The 22,356-nt window shown below is 43.7% G+C and overlaps 1 protein-coding gene across 1 annotated transcript in view; it reads left to right on the top strand.

The window, feature by feature from the left end:
- The window catches only part of ZNF41 (zinc finger protein 41), a 34,859-nt gene extending 14,114 nt beyond the window's left edge, over positions 1-20,745 (top strand). Inside the window, exons 3-6 of the mRNA XM_011938711.1 lie at positions 10,044-10,210; positions 10,466-10,561; positions 16,420-20,435; positions 20,469-20,745. Of these exons, the coding sequence (XP_011794101.1) occupies positions 10,044-10,210; positions 10,466-10,561; positions 16,420-18,464 (2,308 nt within the window). The 3' untranslated portion in view covers positions 18,465-20,435; positions 20,469-20,745. The remainder of the gene's footprint in view (positions 1-10,043; positions 10,211-10,465; positions 10,562-16,419; positions 20,436-20,468) is intronic.
- Positions 20,746-22,356: the final 1,611 nt, after the last annotated feature.

Here is a 22,356-nt window from a genome sequence, read left to right as displayed (position 1 = left end):
TTTGAAATAACATTACATCATTATTAATGTTATTTCATTAATTAACTAGCCACCAAACTAGCCACCAAACTGCAATAGATCTCAAAAACTTACTCCCTCTAACAAAAACTTTGTATACTTTGACCAGTGTCTCCCCATCCCCCCACAACCAGTCCACTAATAATGTGCATTTAGGGTATTTCAGGTTTTCTATTGTGATTAAACTACTATGATAAAATTCCTACATTTAAATCTTTCTGCCAGCTGGGCATGGTGGCTCATGCCTGTAATCCCAGCATTTTGGGAGGCCAAGGCAGGCAGATCGCTTGAGCTCAGGAGTTTGAGACCAGCCTGGGCAATATAGTAAGACTCTGTCTCAACAAAAATACAAAAATTAGCCGGGTGTGGTGGTGTGCACCTGTAGTCCCATGTACTTGGGAGACTGAGGTGAGAGAATCACTTGAGCCCAGGAGGTTGAGGCTACAGTGAGCCAAGATCACACCATTGCACTCCAGCCTGGGTGACAGAGTGAGACTCTGTCTCAAAATAAATAAATAAGTAAATAAATAAATACATCTTTCTGCCAAGTCATTGAAATTATATTTTTCAGTCAAAGGTATAGGGGCATTAAATAGCAAGTGAATCAATGCTTGACAGTAGTACACTTCCACCTTGTCTAAGCTCTGCTCAGTCGTGTCAGTCACGGACCCACAGATTAGGGCCATGACAATGTGGTCCTCCCCACTCCTGCACATGGCCTCTTGCCCAGCCAACAGTGGGGATTTCTAGAAGAATGATTCTGGAAGGCACATTTCTCCATTCATGTCTTCCTTCCTAACCACAGATCTCTGACCCACCTCAAGAAGAGATGGAAATGACCGAGACCCTGGGGGGAATATTATTTATTGACTTATTTATTGGTTAGGGTCTTGGTTTTTTCATTAAACATCAGGGAGCAGGGTATAGGCAGAGATACCTAGGAACCAATAAAAATGTCCCCAGGGTTTGAGGAGCAGCCAGTTGTACCAAGAAACGGTGGCTGAAGATGGAGAATAAGCAGAGGGATCGGTAAGGTAAAGAGGGCTGGAGGGAGCCACAAGGGAATAAGGAACAGGGACCATGGTGCACTTACTAGAGATGAAGAATAGCCAACGGGTCCAGGATACAGGTGGAAGAATAATGAAACAAACAGGACATGAGTCAGACGCTGGAGCCAGAGACCAAGAAACAGTTGCTGAGGCTGGAGAAGTGGTGATCACTGGGGAGCAGGGAAGAGCCGAGGGTTAAAGAACAGTGAGAAGGATCATGAAATAGGAGGAGGTACCAGGAAACAGAGGAACCAGAAAGCAGCCAGATGGGGCAGTCAGTATCCAGAGGGGTGAGGAAGCAGAAGAATCAGATAAAATGGAAAAAGCAAACATATCCAAGGAACTGGGTATGAGCCTGAGGGACAAGCAACTTCCCGAGGAACCAGGAAGCAGTTCCTTGGTTTAGAAGAGAGCTTGAGGGTATAGGCAAAAGACAGAGATACCAGGGAACAAGAAATGGGAAATATGACCCAGAGAATGGGCTGCAGCCAGAGGAACCAGGAGACAATTGCTGAGGCTGTAGAATGGGCAGAGGGATCAGGGAAGGGACAGAGTCCATGGAACAGGTGGAAAGATGAGAGAAGAGCCTCTGAAGCTGCAGAATGGCCTAGAGTACTGTGGAACACCTGGAGCAAGGAACGGTCACTGAGGCTGGGGGACAGCCAGAGGGAGCAGCCAAAATGTGCTTGGGGCTGAGGGTCCACCAGAGGCCCTGGGAAGTAACCAGAGGAATAGGGAACAGGTCAAGTGAGCATTAAACATGTATCCAGTGTGGGGTAGCAGCCTGATTGACCAGTGGCCAGCTAGAGAGACCAGAGGAGAACCAGAAGGAATGGTGTAACTGAAGCGAGTTAACAGCCCGAGGGCCCATGCAGTAGTTACTGGCGTGAAGGCACAGTTGGAGAGACTGGGAAACAGCCAGAGTTCCCAGGACCATTCTGGTTTGCCTGTGACTGAGGGGACATGGGACTTCCAGTGCTAAAACAGGAACATTCCTGGGCAAACTGAGACACTTGGCCACCCTACCCAGGAAGCAATCAGAGGAACCAGCCAATAGTTAAATGTAATGTGAGTAATGGAGGCAGTGCAAGTACAGAATCCAGCTGTGGCATAGAACACGCAGTAGTGTGTTTTAATGGGTAAGGGCGTAAGCTAGCTAGTTAGGTACTGCTCAAAGTGTGGTCCACGGACCAGATGGGTGAACATCGCGGGAGAGCATAGTAGAAATGTATTCAATGGCCAGGCACGGTGGTAATCCCAACACTTTGGGAGGCCAAAGCGGGAGGATTGTTTGAGGCCAGGAGTTCAAGACCAGCCTGGGCAACATGGTGAAACCCCATGTCTACAAAGATATATATGTATCAAAAAAAAACTAGCCAGGTAGGGTGGTACTGAGGTGGGAGGATCATCTGAGCCCGGGTGGTGGAGGCTGGTGAGCCATGATTGTGCCACTGTACTCCAGCCTGCGTGGCAGAGTGACGCCCCGTCTCAGAAAGAGGAAGGGAGGAAGAAGGGAAGGAAAGAATGGAAAGAAAGAAATGTACTCAAGGAACTGTCCAAGGACAAGGAAGAATCAGGAAACTAGAGATTAGTCAGCAGAATCCAACAGCAGTCAGTCTGTGTGAGCCAGGAACAGCTGGAAGGAACAAGAAAGGCCCTTAGGGACCAGGGAACAGTCAGGTAGACTAGCACACAATCAGAATGGTGCCACAGAACAAGGATCAGCTGGAGGGACAACAAAGGGAGCACAGGGCAGTCAGAACAGGAAACAGGAGGCATGAATAGTTAGAGGGATCCAGGTAGAGTCAAAGAAAGCAATAAAAGAACGGGGGTACTCAGAAGGAACAAGAGGCATTTAGAGGGAATAGGAAAGAGAGGGACCAAGGAAAAGTCAGAGGGAACAAGAACCAGCAGAGGGAGCAGGGACAGATCTGGGCAGGCAGAAAACAGCTGTACAGGAAGCAACAAGGGAAGCGGGGAAAGCCAGAAGGGGGGAAGAACAGTTGCAGGGCCACAGAGAACAGTCCCGGGGAACGGGAAACACTCAGATGGACAGGGAGGAGTAAAAGTAAAAATATAATTTAAAAATTAGCTGGGCATGGTGGGGTGCACCTGTAGTCTCAGCTATTCAGGAGGCTGAGGCCAGAAGGATCCCTTGAGCCCAGGAGTTTGAGGCTGCAGTGAGCCATGATTGCACCACTGCCCTTCAGCCTGGGCAACAGAGCAAGACCGTGTCTCAAAAAATTAAAAAAAATAAAGAAAATATCCTTCATGTTTTTTTCACAAAGACCGAAGCAGGGTCTCTGCGTACTGGCTACCAGCTTGTCTACGTCCCATGAGACAGAAACACCCATGCACACAAGTTACATGGAGCAGGCTTATTACGTACAGGTAGGCAGCCAGGGACAGCAGAAGCCTACGATTCGTTGCAAGCTGGTCCCCCAAGGCTCATGAAAGCTGCTTGGTACAGCTGGAGTCTCATCTGCGCGTGCCCCACTTGCGCCACAGCTGAGGGATCCCAGAAAGCAGCCCGCGTGGGGTTTTATACCCTAGGACAACCCAACGTTTAGGGCTAAAGCACTGGACATCCTGTTTCCAGGAGAGCCCCCAGCTCTCTCTCCTGTTTAGACCAGTCCCTCCACAGCTCAGGATGTTCCATTTCCAGCACATTCTACAGTTATTCTTGAGAACTGCAAGCAAGAAAGAGGGGACAACTGGGTTGGTCCAGGGCCACCCAGAAAATTATCCTGCAAAGACCAGGGCGCCCCCAGCCCAGGGGGAACCTGCAGAGCAGCTGGGTCCCTCGCCCCAGGCTTACTTCCAGCCATGCTCCTATGTGCCCTGGAAGCCCTTCTGCTAGGCCTGGGGCAGAGTGAAAGGGCAAGATCACACCAGGAGGTGACAGAAGTATCCTGAGGCAGGAGTGAGAGCAGCCCCGAAGCAGGAGGCCTGAGCCCCCAGCCAGCTGCAGGGTAGGACAGAGCAGGTGCCTAAGGGATCAGGGACAGACTGGGCAGTCGGCAGCCAGTCCTGGCAGCAGAGTATACCCCCAGGGGTGAGGGTGCAGAATGTGCTGGGACTGAGATGACCCTGAATGGAGACATTGCTGCATGACTAGCTGGAGAGCCATGAGGCTCTGGGATGGGGGCCCTTACCTAGTATGAGGAAGTCCTTGTAGGAGTCCTTGTGGTGGTAGGGACACACGCCATCCTCCATGGTAGATACTGCCCAGAAAAATAACACCTTTTCATATGTGGCAGGTGAGGCTGGAATCTGGGTGTGTCTGTGTTATCAGCTTTCTCCCCACATCTCTCCAGAGCCCTCTTTCACCACCCTACACATTCCTTCCCAGCCATGGTGGAGTCCAAAGCTTCTATTTTGGTGGGGGAAGGGACCAAACAGGGCAGTGTACCTTGTCTGTATTTCTATTGCATCTGTCAATGCTTGTGATGCCTGGCATGGTGTTTGTGCATGTGAATGTGGCATTGTTAATGTGACCTTCATGACTTCCAGGGAGGGAGAGACAGGTGAGGTGGTTTTTTGTCTACCAGCTCCCAGTGCATATAATAAAAGTTTTTACACCCGGGTGCTGTGGCTCATGCCTGTAATCCCAACTACTTAAGAGGCAAGAGGGTCGCTTGAGCCCAGGAGGGAGGCCAGCCTGGGCAACACTGTGAGACATCCTCCCCCCCCCACCATCTCTACAAAAAAGTAAAAATAAAATTTAAAAATTAGCTGGGCATGGTGGTATGCACCTGGAGTCTCAGCTACTAAGGAGGCTGAAGCGGGAAGGATCCCTTGAGCCCAGGAGTTTGAGGCTGCAGTGAGCCGTGATTGTACCACTGCATTCCAGTCTGGGCAACAGAGCAAGATCCTGTCTCAAAAAAATAAAAAAAGAGGCCAGGCATGGTGGCTCACACCTGTCATAGCAGAACTTTCGGAAGTCTAGTGGGCAGATCACTTGAGGCGAGGAATTCTAGACAAGCCTGACCAACATGGTGAAACCCCATCTCTCCTAAAAATACAAAATTAGCCAGGCATGGTGGCAGGCGCGTATAATCCCAGCTACTCAGGAGGCTGAGGCACGAGAATTGCTTGAACCCAGGAGGCAGAGGTTGCAGTGAGCCAAGACTGCACCACTGCACTCCAGCCTGGGTGACAGGGTGAGATTCCGTCTCAAAAAACAAAAAAAAAAGGAAAAAAAGAAAATATCCTGGCCAGGCGCGGTGGCTCAAGCCTATAATCCCAGCACTTTGGGAGGCCGAGCCGGGTGGATCACCTGAGGTCAAGAGTTCAAGACCAGACTGGCCAACATAGTGAAACCCTGTCTCTACTAAAAATACAAAAATTGGTTAGGCACAATGGTGGGTGCCTGTAATCCCAGCTACCGGGGAGGCTGAGGCAGGAGGATCACTTGAACCCAGGAGGTGGAGGTTGCAGTGAACCAAGATCAAGCTACTGCAGTGCAGCCTGGGTGCAGAGTAAGACCCTGTCTCAAAAAAAAAAAAAGAAGAAGAAAAGAAAAAGAAAATATCCTTAATTTTTTTTTACAAAGACAATAGATACTGTACATATATTGAATACTGATTTTTTTGAATACTGATTTTTAAATCACTGTTTTTAAACCTTTTTATCATGAAATATTATATATATTTTGAATAATGCTGCTAGAAATATTCTTGAATGCATCTCCTGTTGTACATGTGCATATATTCCATGTAAGTGTATATATTTCCATGAGTGGACTCACTGTGTCATATTGCTTGCATGTCTTCAACATTACCACTTAGGGCCAAAATACTTCCCAGCATGATTGTAGCAATTCCCACCTCCTCCATCAGCAATATGAGAGTTCTCCTTGCACCATATTCTCTTCAACACTTGGTACTATCAGTCTTTTTCATTTAAGACTTTCTAGAGGTTGTGTAGTGGTATCCATTGTTTTAATTTGTATTCCCTTGCTACTAAGAAGATTAAATCTTTTTTTATATGTTTATTAAAGCCTTGGATTTCCTCTTTTGTAAAATGAATGCTTCACCCATTTTTCTACTAGGTGGTCTCTTGTTTTCTTACTGGTTTGTACAAGTTCTTTACATCTTCTAGCTCTGAGCCTTTTGTTGATAATGTATGTTGGAGATATCTTCTCCTACTCTGTGGCTTTCCCTTTGTTCTCTTTTAATGCTGTCTTTTAAATGAATAGTAGTTCTAAGCTTTGTTTTAGAAAGACTTACCAATTTTCATGGTTCATGTTTGAGAACTATTTTCCTAATTCAAGGTCATGAAGATAGCCATCCGTATTATCTTCTAAAGGCTTTATACTTTTTGCCTTTCACATTTAAGTCTATAATACATCTGGAATTTATATATATTTTTGAAATGGGATCTCACTCAGTCACCCAGACTGGAGTACAGTGGCACAAACATGGTTCACTGCAGCCTCCACCTTCCAGATTCAAGAGATCGTCCCGCCTAGCCTCCTGAGTATCTGAGACTGCAGGCACATGCCACCCCACTCAGCTAATTTTTATGTATGTGCTATATATTTTATTTTTTTGTAGAGGCAGAGTCTTGCCATATTGCCCAGACTGGTTTTAAATCTGGACTCAAGCAATCCTCCTGCCTCGGCCTCCCAAAGTGCTGGGATTACAGGCATGAGCCACAGCACCTGGCCTTGGAATTGACTTTTTTTTCTTTTTTAGACTGAGTCTCGCTCTGTCGCCCAAGCTGGAGTGCAGTGGCCTGGTCTCGGCTCACTGCAACCTCCGCATTCTGGACTCTAGCAATCCTCCTGCTTCAGCCTCCCAAGTAGCTGAGACTGCAGTCACGTGCCACCATGCCCAGCTAATTTTTGTATTTTTAGTAGAGAAGAGATTTCTCCATGTTGGCCAGGCTGGTCAACAACTCCTGACTTCAGGTGATCCACATGCCTCGGCCTCCCAAAGTGCTAGAATTACAGGCGTGAGCCACTGCACCCGACCCGTACTCTATATTCTGTTGCAATGGATTATTTGTCTATCCTAGCACCAGGACAACAGTGTCTTAAATTTCCATTGCTTTGTAAGTCTTGAGGTCTTGTAAAGTATGTCCTCCCACATTGCTTTAATTATTCAAGAGCGTCTTGGCAGGCTGGGCACAGTGACTCACGCCTGCAATCCCAGTGCTTTAGGAGGCTGAGGGAGGAGGATCACTTGAGGCCGGGAGTTCTAGACCAGACTAGGCAACCTAGGGAGACCCCCATCTCTACAAAATACAGAAAAAAAAAAAAAAAAAAAAAGAAGCAGGATATGGTGGCGTATGCCTGTGGTTGAGGCTGCATTGGGCTGTGGTTGTGCCACTGCACCCTAGCCTGGGTGACAAAGTGAGACCATGTCTCTGAAAACAAGATACAAAATAATTTTTTTTAAAGAAAATGCCTTGGCTATTCCTGGCCATTTGCATTTCCACAGAAATTTTAGAATTGGTTTGTCAGATTTTACAAAAATCCTGTTGTGATTTCAATTGGGATGGCATTGAATGTATTGATTTCTGCTTTTTAAAGACTTTCTTTTGGGTTTTACTCTATTGTTATTTTTATAACGTCTTTATTTCAATGCTTAATGCATGGAATTTTGGACTTTATTCTTTTGTAATATAAGCACTGAAGACCCTAATTTCCACTTTAGTTACCATTTCTTAATCCAATAAATTCTTACATGTACTGATTACATTGATATTTAGCGTATCTTCTTAGATGATCAGTTATTTTGAACTGTATTTTTAAACTTTAAAATGATGATTTCTGAAAAGTTTCTTCTTATTACTGATTTCTGACTTAAATACGCTTGGTTTAGAGATGGTCTATAAGAGATGGTTTTTGTGTCTTCTCTATCTGTGTGCCCTTCCTGGGCCATCTCATCTGTTTCCCAGCTCTATATGAGAACTCCCAGATCTTACCTCTATTCTAGCCCAACATCCTATTGTATAACTCCCTGCATGTTTTATTTCAACATGGACAAAATGTAACATTATGTTTCATTCTTTATTTCACCTTTATTTCAACATGGACAAAATATAACATTATGTTTCATTCTCTTCTCTACTCCCTTCCTAATCTACTAGCCCCTCTCAGTATGTAACACCACCCTCTGCATGGTTGTATAAAACCAATAACTGAGAATTGCCCTAGAATTCTGTCTTTTTCTCACTCCCATAATTCAACCTCTTTAAAACACAGTATCAACACCTTCTTTTTGTTTGTTTATTTGTTTGTTTGTTTTTGAGATGGAGTCTCACTCTGTCACCCAGGCTGGAGTGCAGTGGCATGATCTCAGCTCACTGCAACCTCTGCCTCCTGAGTTCAAGTGATTCTCCTGCCTCAGCCTCCTGAGTAGCTGAGATTACAGACACCCACCATGCCTGGCTAATTTTTGTATTTTTGGTAGAGACGGGGGTTCTGCCGTGTTGGCGAAGCTGGTCTCGAACTCCTGACCTCAGGTGATCTGCCTGCCTCAGCCTCCCAAAGTGCTGGGATTACAGGCATGAACCACCACGCCCGCCAACACCTTCTTTTACTTGCCCATGACAACTACTGCCTTAAATCCGGATTGTCTTATTCTCTCACATAAACTCTGTAGTGCGTCTCCAGATCGATCTGGACTCACCCATTTCAAACATTCCTCGTGATCTATCCTTTTTTTTTTTTTTTTTAAGAAGGAGTCTCACTCTGTGTCACCCAGGCTGAAGTGCAGTGGTACAATCTCAGCTCACTGCAACCTCTGCCTCCGGGTTCAGCAATTCTCCTGTCTCAGCCTCTCAAGTAGCTGGGATTACAGGTGTGTGCCACCACGCCCAGCTAACTTTTGTATTTTTAGTAGAGATGGGGCTTCACCATACTGGTCATGCTGGTCTCGAACTCCTGACCTCAGGTGATCCACCCGCCTTGGCCTCCCAAAGTGCTGAAATTACAGGAGTGAGCCACCGTGCCCAGCGTGATGCATGTTGAATACTGTTTGAAATCACACAATTACGATCATATCTTTTCCTGCATATAAATTGCAGTCCATTCTCTATTAGAAAAAAAGACTTGTTCCTTGTTCTGATGCTAGTATATCTCTACTGGATTTTCCTCATAGTCACCTTCTCAATATACTACACAGACTCCTTTCCTTTATATGGAACTACTTGCAGTTCTCAGAATCCACCATGTATTTTTTTATTTCCCTTTCTCCACACTTTTGCTCATGCTTCTCCCTTCTAGATAACTCTTGCCCCACTGTCTCTATGAAGTCTAACATTATACCTCCTATACTTTTCTTCCAAATTCCTAAAGCTCCCTTTGTGTCTTCTTCTGTTGGTTATCCAAGTCTTTAAGTTGCTTTATATTTTACTCAACTCTTTATCACCATTGCCTAGAACATCATCTGACACATAATCGGCCAGTATCTTGTTTTTAAGTTAGCTAGAGGACTTAAAGAGAGCTCATTTAAAATCCTCATTTTGAAGAGAGAATGAATGAATAAACCAATGAATGTAGTATACAACAAATGTCAAGATACTTGAATAAGTTTTTTTTGTTTTTTTTTTTTTTTTTGAGACAGAGTCTTGCTCTGTCACCCAGGCTGGAGTGCAGTGGCCAGATCTCAGCTCACTGCAAGCTCCGCCTCCCGGGTTTACGCCATTCTCCTGCCTCAGCCTCCCGAGGAGCTGGGACTACAGGCGCCCGCCACCTCACCTGGCTAGTTTTTTGTATTTTGTAGTAGAGACGGGGTTTCACTGTGTTAGCCAGGATGGTCTCAATCTCCTGACCTTGTGATCCTCCCGTCTCGGCCTCCCACAGTGCTGGGATTACAGGCTTGAGGCACCGCGCCCGGCCTGAATAAGTTTTTTAACTCTCACAAAATAAAATACAAAACTAGATACTTAGTGAAAACCCTACATGATACATTACGGTAAAAAGCATTAAAAACAGCTTGCTATCTACCTTCTTCCATCCCCCAGTGCTGACCATGCTGCCTTGAACAGGATTGTGTCGTTACAGGCTTCAGTGTCATTTGAGGATGTGACTGTGGACTTCAGCAGGGAGGAGTGGCAGCACTTGGATCCTGCCCAGAGACGCCTGTACTGGGATGTGACACTAGAGAACTACAGCCACCTGCTCTCAGTGGGTAAGCATAGCTGCCCTATGCATCTGCTAGTGAGGGTATTTCCATTCTCGGCTGCTGAGTGCTGCCCGACACCTAAACTATGTGATGTTGTCATCCTGGATTTGTCTGGGATTCAGTTCCTTTTCACCTCTGTGATTATTACTCTGTTCCCAGTGAAATGTGTTTATTTTTCTGAAAAGCAAAGGGAAAGTATCAGTGAAAGGCCCCTGAAATCCAATCAGCTGGACCCAGTCATGTATCATGTCCTGTTAACAGGGTACCAAGTTCCCAAGTCAGAGACCGCCTTCAAGTTGGAGCAAGGAGAGGGGCCATGGACGCTGGCAGGGGAAGCCCCACATCAGAGCTGTTCAGGTGAGTGGGTGTGACCCAGACAGACAGGGACATGGAAGTCAGTCTCACTTTCCCTAGGAAAGCCTGATGCCTTTGAAACCCTCTGAAGATAACCCATCTTGAAAGTTCTAAACTTTTGGAGTCAATTGGAGATAGTTGACAATAGCCCTCAAATACCTAAATGCCATTTCCATGTATGATCCTTGCCACATTATTGTCTTCTTTGATTGGCCTTTTGGCAAGAGAGCTGTCTCTAGTCTCTGTACTGTGTATCACATACCACCCTGTCTTATCTAGTACCTTTTTGTTCTTCCTACTCTACCCCTGCCCCCCATCTTAGTTTTTTCTTGTACATCCAAGTGTTTTAAAATTTCTGTTGCCCGGGCTGAAGTGCAGTGACATGATCTCGGCTCAATGCAACCTCCACCTCCCAGGTTCAAGTGATCCTCCCACCTTAGCCTCCCAAGTAGTGGGGACTACAGGCACACGCCACCATGCCCAGCTAATTTTTGTATTTTTTGTAGAGACGTGATTTCACCAAGTTGGCCAGGCTGGTCTCGAACTCCTGGGCTCAAGTGATCTGCCTGACTCGGCCTCCCAGAGTGCTGGGATTACAGGTCTTTGCTGGGATTACAGGTCTTTTAATTTTAATTTTAATTTTTATTTATTTATTTATTTATTTATTTATTTTGAGACGGAGTTTTGCTCTTGTTGCTCAGGCTGGAGTGCAGTGGCACAATCTCATCTCACCGCAACCTCTGCCTCCCAGGTTCAAGCGATTCTCCTGCCTCAGCCTCCCTAGTAGCTGGGATTATAGGCATGTGCCACCACGCCCAGCTAATTTTGTATTTTTAGTAGAGATGAGGTTTCTCCATGTTGGTCAGGCTGATCTCGAACTCCCAACCTCAGGTGACCTGCCCGCCTCGGCCTCTCAAAGTGCTGGGATTACAGGCATGAACCACCGCGCCCGGCCAGGTCTTTTCTTTTATTCCAGTTCTCCATATCCATTCTTTATGCCTCCTCCCATGGGCAGCTGGTCTACTGTGTTTGAACCTTGAAATTGTGTGATATTCTCTTAAAGCCTGAAGTATTGGTTTATAAGTATGTATTTTTAGTATATGTAAAACATATTATACTATGTTTCTCAATTCTGTTCCTTTTTTTTTCCACTCATTCCTATGGTCTCTCCATATTTTAGTGTGTTTGTCTGAGTTTGTTCTTTAAATTGCTACGTAGTATTTCACAATGTCCCCAGCACCACATCATACTTAACCACTCACCTAGTCATGGATGCTGAGCATTGTGTCCAAGTCCCATCTAATACAAACAATTCTACAATCAACTTCTACATAAATGTTTCCTTACAGGGTGTGAGAATTTCTCAGGGATGTGTAGAGAAGAGAGGATTTGCGCCTAATCATGGAGTATCTCATCCAGAATAGGACTGAGTACCGCCATATTATTCTCAGATTAGCTGCACTGTACAAGGGTTCTGGCTTCCTCAGTGTTTCTGCCTGCCTTGGCCTCCCAAAGTGCTGGGATTATAGGTGTGACCCACCGCGCCCAGCCAGCTCCATATTTTCTGCTGCCTGAATTGCAGTTATTCTATTCCTGATTTGATTTGCTGATTCCATTGTTTTTACTACTTCGTATTAAGTGCTAATGACAGATATCTTTACCTAAAACATTCTATTTCTCTTGTCATGAGCATTATGAAACAAACCTACAACTGTTCTCCATTACCTAGTATATGACAATTAAACTCTTCTTTCAAGGAGATAAAAAACATGGCCACATATTTCCAATTCAACTCATATCTGTATATTTTCTGTAACCTCTGCTCAACTCCATTTTTAATATTTTCTTAACGTTGACCATATCTGATAGTAGTCCTCCCTGAATCTGACTGTTTATTCTGTGCTCTATTCAGATGAGACATTTTCCACCTTGTGATCAGTTCTCACCTGTCTCACAAAATGGCTCTTAATTATTCCAGCCTATATGGCTCTTTCCTTTTTCTCATCCTCCATCCCACAAGAATTCTGAAAAAATCACAGGATTTTAGCATATAGGGTAACTGAGGCTTTTACCTCTATGTTTTCAGAAAGTCTCCGGAATTAAGAGCCTATTTCAGGCTGAGTGTGGTAGCTCATGTCTGTAAACCCAGAACTTTGGGAGGCTGAGGCAGGAGGATCACTTGAGGCCAGGAGTTCAAGACCAGCCTGGGCAGCACAACAAGATTCCATCTCTATTTCAAAAAAAAATTTTAAGAAAAAAGAGCCTGTTTCTTTTTATAGAAAAATCTATTAATTTGACAAAAAAGAATTGCGTGTATTCATCATGTGCAACATGATGTTTTGAAATATGTATGCATGAAGAGCCTATTTCTTATAGTATAACTCAGGGTCTTACCGAGGGAGAAACCACAGACTAATGGGAACAGAGAATGGTTAACATAAAGATTCTTTGCAGCCAGGTGTGGTGGCTCACACCTATAATCCCAGCACTTTGGGAGGACAAGGCAGGTGGATCACCTGAGGTCAAGAGTTGAAGACCAGCCTGGCCAACATGGTGAAACCCCATCGCTACTAAAAATACAAAAATTAGCTGGGTGTGGTGGCCCACACCTGTAATCCCAGTTACTCGGGTGGCTGAAGCAGGAGAATCACTTGAACCCAGGAGGTGGAGGTTGCAGTGAGCCGTGGGACTGGAATAATGAGGGATTTGCTAGCAAAAAAAGAAACTCTGAAGAATAAAGGAATAGCAGATAGAAAGCACAGCAGGTTCTTCTAGGGTTGTGAGCGAGTACCCAAGGAAGAGGCTCCCTACTTCCCAGGGATGAGATTCAGACCTTGTAGGGAGGGCACAACCATGGCTCGAGGCAGGTAGAATACTTGCTATGGTGCTGTCCTGGTGGAACTTGCTGGAAATCTGCCCTCTAGGATTCCCGAGAAAACTGTTGATACGGGGGTGACTCACTGGAGCTATTCTACTACAAATCATCTGAGAGTAAACTGGGGTGCATTGGGTGCTGCTGACTGTACAGTGCTGCAGGGGCCTGCAGGAACTAGTTGCTTGGGAAGCCATATGAGCTGCAGGAGCTGGGTGCTGGAGAAGTCACCCACACTGCAGGAGCCGAGCTCTAGAGAAGACCACGAGCCCTGGGTACTGGGAACACTACATGTGCATCAGGAGCCAAGTGTTGGCAAAGATGCCCACACTACATGAGCCTGGTGCTGGACAGGCTGCCCCTGCTGGATGAGCCTGCTGACTGAGCACCCTAGAACCAGGAAGCAAACCCCCCTCTTCCTGCAGTGTCTCTCTAGCATCTTACACTGACAAAGTTTAGTATCATGCCAGCTGGCAGAAGAAAAAAATATTTAAAGAGGCTGAGATCCACTTTTTAAATTTTTAATTTTTATGGGTACATAGGTATATATATTTATGGAGTACATGGGATATTTGGGGGTTTTGGAGTTTTTCATTTTTGAGAAAGAGTCTCACTCTGTCACCCGGGCTGGAGTGCAGTGGTGCAATCTCAGCTCACTGCAGCCTCCACCTCCTGGGTTCAAGTGATTATCCTGCCTCAGCCTCCTGAGTAGCTGGGATTACAGGTGCATGCCACCATGCCTGGCTAATTTTTGTATTTTCAGTAGAGATGGGATTTTGCCATGTTGGCCAGGCTAGTCTCAAACTCCTGACCTCAGGTGATCTGCCCGCCTCGGCCTCCCAAAGTGCTGGAAATACAGACACATGCCACCATGCCCAGCTAATTTTTGTATCTTTAGTAGAGATGGGGTTTTTCCATGTCTCAAACTCCTGGCCTCAAGTGATCCACCCACCTCGGCCTCCCAAAGTGCTGAGGATTACAGACAAGAGCCACCGCACCCAGCCTGCATGGGATATTTTGATACAGGCATACAATGTGTGATAATCACATCAGGGTAAATGGGGCCAGATCCATTTTTGTTGAGCAGGCAAGGAAGGGTGAATTTGGAACTGAGAGGCAAAACATTGATAACCAGCACACTTATTCTTCACTTTTCTGAAGTGGAGCATGTAGAAAATATTTAGTAAATGAATTTATTAAATTTGGGGATATAGGCAGAGGAGGAGATTTTTTCTCTTTCAGATGAAATGTTCAAGTGTCTGCTCAGAGGAATTCAAAGGAACATACATTATATTTGGAAAGGGAAGATGACTGCATGAAGTGTTAACACTCTCACCCTTTGTGTATTTGTCCTTTCTGTTATAAAACTGTGCCAAACTGAGTATCAATATGAATGGTACAGTGTCTGCTTTACAAATTCGTAGCAAACATAAGCTCCCTAGAAGTATACCAAAATTAGAACTAATATTTAGAAAGACAACACATTTTGGATATGCGTGGAGGAACAAAACAAGAGGCTAAATATAGATGTATATATTCCCCTACGTGATAATTCTGAGGTGAATGGGTCCAGTTCAATAAGTCAACTCTAATCCTGATGGGTCATTCAGGGACCATGTTGTAAGTCACTCTTCTGGCATCTCCTGGGGCATCGTTGTCACCTGCCTGGTTAATGATGGGTCACTGTGGAGTCCAGTGGGAAGAGGGAAGAGGAAATAAAGGAGATTTGCCCACTGTCTTAAGGCTGGCCTGCAAGTAGCATATATCACTTCTGCTCGTATTCCATTGATGAGAACACAGCGAGGCCAGTGGATGTAAGTTCCAGCCACATTCTATTCCTGTGAAAGACGGGGAGAATAGATCTCAGGGGAGGGCCTGCAGATTCTGCCACAGATGGTTTTTCCTTTCCTCTTTTATACTTCTTGTTATAAGCATGTATTCCTGGAACCAATAGAAACTTGCACCTGGGGCCGGTGCAGTGACTCACACCTGTAATCCCAGCACTTTGGGAGCCTGAGGTGGGCAGATCACTTGAGGTCAGGAGTTCAAGACCAGCTTGGCCAACATTGTGAAACCCCATCTCTACTAAAACTACAAAAATTAGCTGGGTGTGGTGGCAGGCACCTGTAATCCCAGCTACCTGGGAGGCTGAGGCAGGAGAACTGCTTGAACCCGGGAGGTGGAGGTTACAGTGAGCCGAGATTGCACCACTACACTCCAGCCTGGGCTGCAGAACGAGACTCCAGTTCAAAAAACAAAAAAAGAAAAAAAGAAACTTGCAGCTGGTTATAGAGTTGGAGTGCAGATAACTATTTACTGTTTGTCTGTGTCAGGATGGCGTATTGCAACTGGTTTTTCTATAGATATAAAGAAATTGGTGTTTGAGGCATATAGATTTAATGTTCAAATTCACATTAAATTTGAAGAGCTCCACTCATAATGGTATAGAGGGAAAAGCAAGAAGAAGCAGGGAGCTTAGTAAAGTGGTGGAACTGATACGTATTAAGAACATACCTTCTGAAATATTTCTTCCATGCCAGGCTTCCCCTTCACAGGCTACAGTTTCTTCTGGTTACTCTACTCACAATCCAGGCCTCTTACATAGGGGAACTGGACTCTGAGGGTTCAAATCCCATCTCTCCCACTTATTTAGCTATTCGATATTCAGCAAGTTGCATGACTTCTCTGTGCCTGTTTTCTCAATTGTAAAACAATTGATAATCGTAGCTACCTCATAGGGTTTAGTGAGAATTAAATGAGCTGTTTCGTGTAAAGCACTTGTAACAGTCCCTGTGCATCATAAATGGTATATAGTTGTTTTGCATTTATTAAGTGTTCTATAAGAATATTGTGTTGCTACATGATTGCTACTGTATTGTTCTATGGGCTCTTCCGTTTATCTGTGTTCATCTTGTCTGAACTACATGTCCTCTCTAGCCTCTGCTAATTGTTCTTTGTGTCGTTTTCATTTCTTTCTTTTTCTTTTTAGGTGAGGCTATTGAGAAAATGCAGCAACAGGGAATTCCTGGAGAAATTTTCTTCCACTGTGAGAGATTTGATCAACCCATAGAAGAAGAGTCATTGTGTTCTATTTTAGAAGCACTGTGGCAAGATAATGACCAGTTAGAGCGATATCACGAAAACCAGAATAACCTTTTAAGTCATGTGAAAGTATTGATTAAGGAGAGGGGCTATGAACGTAAAAACATTGAAAAAATAATTCATGTGACTACCAAGCTTGTTCCTTCAATTAAAAGACTCCGTAACTGTGACACAGTTTTGAAGCACACTTTAAACTCACATAATCATAATAGAAACAGTGCAACAAAGAACCTTGGCAAGATTTTTGGAAATGGTAATAATTTCCCCCATAGCCCTTCCTCTACTAAGAATGAGAATGCTAAGACAGGAGCAAATTCCTGTGAACATGATCACTATGAAAAACATCTCAGCCACAAACAAGCTCTCACCCACCATCAGAAAATTCATCCTGAGGAGAAGCTTTATATGTGTACTGAATGTGTAACAGGCTTCACTCAGAAGTCACATCTGTTTGAGCATCAGAGAATTCATGCTGGAGAAAAGTCCCGTGAATGTGACAAGAGCAACAAAGTCTTCCCCCAGAAACCCCAGGTTGATGCACATCTGAGTGTTTATACAGCAGAAAAACCCTATCTGTGTACTCAATGTGGGAAAGTCTTTACCCTCAAATCAAACCTCATTACACATCAAAAAATTCATACCGGGCAGAAACCCTACAAATGCAGTGAATGTGGAAAAGCCTTTTTCCAGAGATCAGACCTCTTTAGACATCTGAGAATTCATACAGGAGAAAAACCTTATGAATGCAGTGAATGTGGAAAAGGCTTCTCCCAGAACTCAGACCTCAGTATACATCAGAAAACTCATACCGGAGAGAAACACTATGAATGCAATGAATGTGGGAAGGCTTTCACAAGAAAATCAGCACTCAGGATGCATCAGAGAATCCACACAGGAGAGAAACCTTATGTATGCACTGACTGTGGGAAGGCCTTCATCCAGAAATCACATTTCAACACACATCAGAGAATTCACACTGGAGAAAAGCCATATGAATGCAGCGACTGCGGGAAATCCTTCACTAAGAAGTCACAACTCCATGTGCATCAAAGAATTCACACCGGAGAGAAACCCTATATATGTACAGAATGTGGAAAGGTCTTCACTCACAGGACAAACCTCACCACACATCAGAAAACTCATACTGGGGAGAAACCCTATATGTGTGCTGAATGTGGAAAGGCTTTTACTGACCAGTCAAATCTCATTAAACACCAGAAAACTCACACTGGAGAGAAACCCTATAAGTGCAGTGGCTGTGGGAAAGCCTTCATATGGAAGTCACGCCTCAAAATACATCAGAAATCTCATATTGGAGAGAGACACTATGAATGCAAGGACTGCGGGAAAGCCTTTATCCAGAAATCAACACTAAGCGTGCATCAGAGAATCCATACAGGAGAGAAACCCTACGTTTGTCCTGAATGCGGGAAGGCCTTTATCCAGAAATCACACTTCATTGCGCATCATAGAATCCATACTGGAGAGAAGCCTTATGAATGCAGCGACTGTGGGAAATGCTTCACTAAGAAGTCACAACTCCGTGTGCATCAGAAAATCCACACAGGTGAGAAGCCCAATATATGTGCTGAATGTGGGAAGGCCTTCACTGACCGATCAAATCTCATAACGCATCAGAAAATCCACACTAGGGAGAAACCCTATAAATGTGGTGACTGCGGGAAAACCTTCACCTGGAAGTCACGCCTCAATATACATCAGAAGTCTCATACTGGAGAAAGACACTATGAATGTAGTAAATGTGGGAAAGCTTTCATCCAGAAAGCCACACTAAGTATGCATCAGATAATTCATACAGGAAAGAAACCTTATGCTTGTGCAGAATGTCAGAAGGCCTTTACTGACAGATCGAATCTCATTAAACACCAGAAAACGCATAGTGGAGAAAAACGCTATAAAGCCAGTGACTGAGAAAGTCTTCACCTGGAAATCACAACTGGGTATGCATCAGGTATCTAATAGTAGGTACGAGGAAGGCCTGATGCTGCAATCGTTGTGCAGGGGGAAATGGATATGAGAGACTGAGGCTTGAGTGAACTGAAGGCAAACAGAGCCAAGTATCCTTCAGTCCACTGGAAAGACAAGTTCCTGCATCATCACAGTGTATATGCAATTCGACGCATAGGAAGAGCCTTTAGAGAAAGCATTTGAGCCATAGTCATGTTTGGTGACATGATTCATACAGACCTCTGGAAATAGTAGAATTAAGACCCGAGGAGATGACTTGTCATCTCCTATGCTTCACTTTTTGGATAAAGAACTTTTTAAATTCAGTACTGATTAGTTCAGCATATCCTGGGACATAAAAGTACTCACTACTGGGAAACACTTTTTCAAATTTCTAGGTTGGGGAGAAGAGTTTTCATTGTCCAAACACTGGCAGGGCACTGACATCAAGGCAGGAAATCTACTTGGGAATGCAGATATCTGTTTTTGTGATCACTGGCACTTCAGACATGGAAAAGATTCCCATGAAAAACTGTTTTTTCTCTTCCCTTGGGAAGTCCTCATGGTATGTGTATTTTAAGTGCAACAGAATTTTTAAATTTAAAGGTATAACTTTATGAATTGGGAAATTAGGCCTAGCTCTAGCCTGTGTTACAGAAATATAGTCATTGAATGATATAGACATATAAAGGTAGTAGTTGTCTCATTATTAATTCCCTGCTGGGAGAGCAGGTGAGTCATACCCTATAAGAGGTATGCATGCCTTCTAACCTGTTTCCCCAAAGCTGTTATTTGCATAAGCTGCAGGCCATAGATTCCTTATCCCCTCAGTAACTGACCCTACAACAATGGAACTGATCCACAGCACTCTAGATTTTCAGGCTCACCTACCAACACCCCTGCTTTCCTTGGGATCCCTGTTTGAAAAAGAATGGTTGAAAAATTGGGTTTCACTTCCTAATATTTTGTTTTTCTTCCTATTTGGTTAAGGTATATTCATTTCATTTCCTACATGCACATTAAGGGTAGTTTTGTGTAGACTGCTATGGGATAAATTCATGTTGCATTGCAATTAGTTTTTCTAAAACATAATTACAGTTTATCATAGTTGAATAACTGGAAGACTTCTCAAGAAAGATCACTGCTCTTTTTTAACACTGATATATAGACACTTTCTCATTTTCCCTTAAACTTTTTTTACAATACTCATAAAAAGGAACTTACTTTCTAGCATGCAATTGTATTTTTATTTTATTTTAAAATATTTTTATTAAACTGTATATAGAAAATGCATATATCATAAACATACAACTCAATGCATTCTCAAAAACTGAACACACTCAGATCAAGAAACAGAACATGACCACACCCCAGAAGCCTTCCCCACTTTCCCTTCCAGGCAAGCCCCCAAGGGTATACACTATCCTGACTTCTCACAGCATAGATTCATTTTGCCTGTTTTGTATGTTATATAAATTGAGCCAAACAATTATATATCATATAATTGAGCAATATACTCTTTGGCATCTGTCTTCTGTCATTCACGTTATGTATGTGAGAGTCATCCATATGTTGCATATAGTTGTAGATAATTCATTCTCATTGTCATGTTGTATCCCATTCTGTGAATATGCTGCAATATAATTTATCCATTCTACTGTTTGTAGACATTTGGGTTGTTTGCAGCTTGGGCTATTAGGAATTCTGCTGTGTATTGGTGAACATATGTGTGTATTCCTGTTAGGTATGTACCTAAGTGTATCCATATGTTCAGCTATATATTATAAAACCAGTTTTCAAGTGGTTGTACCAATGTACACTCCCAGCAACACAGTATGCGAGTTCTAGTGCTCCACATACTTGCCAACATTTGGCATTTTCCATCTTTTTTACTATAGCTATTAGTGGTGGGCATATAGTGATATGTCAGTTTTCGTTTTTTGTTTTTTTTTCTTGTCCTCCAAACAGATTTTTGTTTTTATTTTCTTGTCCTCCAAACCATTGTAGTATCTCCCCAGGTTAGATGAGTGATGGCTGAGACCTGAGACCTAGGCCTGTTCCTCACATGACTGTACCATTTTACATTCTATCGATGTATGAGGGTTCCGGTTTCTTCACATCCTTACCAACTCTTATTATTATCAGTCTTTTTTATTATAGCTATCCTAGTACATGTGAAGTGATATTGTGATATTAATTTACATTGCCCTAATGATTAATAATATTGATCATCTTTTATTGAGAATCTTTGATGAAGCGTCTGTTCAAATCTTTTGCCCATTATCAACCGGGTTGTTTTTTTACTGTTGAACACTGAGAGTTTTTAAAAATATATTCTGGGTATAACTTCATTATCAGTCCATTATCCTTGCAAAGGTTTTCTCCCGGTCTCTGGATTGTCTTTTCATTCTCTTAAGAGTGTCTTTTGAAGAACACAACTGCTCATTTTGATGAAGTCCAATCTTTCCATTTGTTCACTTCTGGGTTGTGCTTTGAGTGCTGTATCTAAGAAATCCTTGCCTAACCAAAGATTACAATGATTTTTTTCTGTGTTTTCTTCCAAAGGTTTTAAGTTTTACATCCAGGTCTGGCATCTATTTTGAGTTATATGGTGTGAAATATGGATCCAAGCTCTTTTTTGTTTTTGTTTTGTTTTGTTTTTGCTTATGGATATTCAAATGTTTCCACACCATTTGTTTAAAAATACTACCCTTTCTCAATATTTTGACTTTTGTCAAAAGTCACTTGTCCAGGCCAGACATGGTGGCTCATGCCTGTAATCCCAGTGTTTTGCAAGGCTGATGAGGGGGGAATCACTTGAGGCCAGGAGTTCAAGACCAGCCTGGGAAACATGGCAAGATCCTGTCTCTAAAAAAATTTTTTTTACATTAGCCAGGTAGTGGTGCATGCCTATAGTCCCAGCTACTCAGAAGGCTGGGGTGGGAGGATCGCTTGAGCCCAGGAGCTAGAGGCTGCAGGGAGCTATGATCCACACCACTGCACTCCAGCCTGGGTGACAGAGTGAGACCCAGTCTCTTAAAAAAGAAAAAAACAATCACTTGTCCAGAGGTAGAGCTTCTGGAATGGTAGGGTGAGGAGCTCATCAAAACCCCTCCCCCAAAAGCAACTATAAAACATTTTTTAAATGGTCAAAAATGAGCATTTTAGAACACTGGCAATTCACCAAAAGCATGTGTCAAATTGAAAAGTATTTATTGATGGAAAAACTACCAAACCTTGATAAGAACAGTGGGGTCTGTGGCATTTAGACTTGGAGCTGCTCCCGTCCTCAGCTCTGTGGGCATGGTAGCCATGAGGAATGGAAGCCTCACTGTAAATGGAGGGAGCTGACCTGACTCTTGAGCTCCAGAGAAAAGCTCCATGCTTAGGGGTATTGTCAAAAACAACAACAATGTTGGTAGCAAGTAATTGGGGAAGGCCAACCTCACAACTGCCTGAGGCTGCAGCATTGTTTGGGTGAACAGCAGACTAGACAAAAAATTAAGGGGATATGGAAAATAAGACAGCAATAGTGGGCATTGATAAGGCCATGCATATGCATGAGGATGTGGAGGCTGTGTACATGACCACAAAATATCAGGTCCCTGGATGAATGTGAGACCCTATGCAAGCCGAAATGAGTGCCAGCACAGACTTACAAGCAGCCTGAACTTCATATGTGTACTCAAACTCACATATTTACCCCCTTAGTGGAAGCCATACTGGTTTGAGGTGTATAACCACAACTTTTAAGCAATCATTGGATAAAAATAAGCTATGCAGACCCACAGGTGACCCCAAGGAAGCCAGGTATAAAAACAGAAAGAATTATTTAAAAACTAACCAGCCAGGTGTG

Source organism: Colobus angolensis, unplaced genomic scaffold (genome assembly GCF_000951035.1).
Source record: "Colobus angolensis palliatus isolate OR3802 unplaced genomic scaffold, Cang.pa_1.0 Scaffold176, whole genome shotgun sequence".
In the NCBI taxonomy this organism is placed as follows: Eukaryota; Metazoa; Chordata; class Mammalia; order Primates; family Cercopithecidae; genus Colobus; species Colobus angolensis.
The sequence above is the reverse complement of the archived record's forward strand: the minus strand, read 5'-3'. Positions and strand labels throughout refer to the sequence as shown.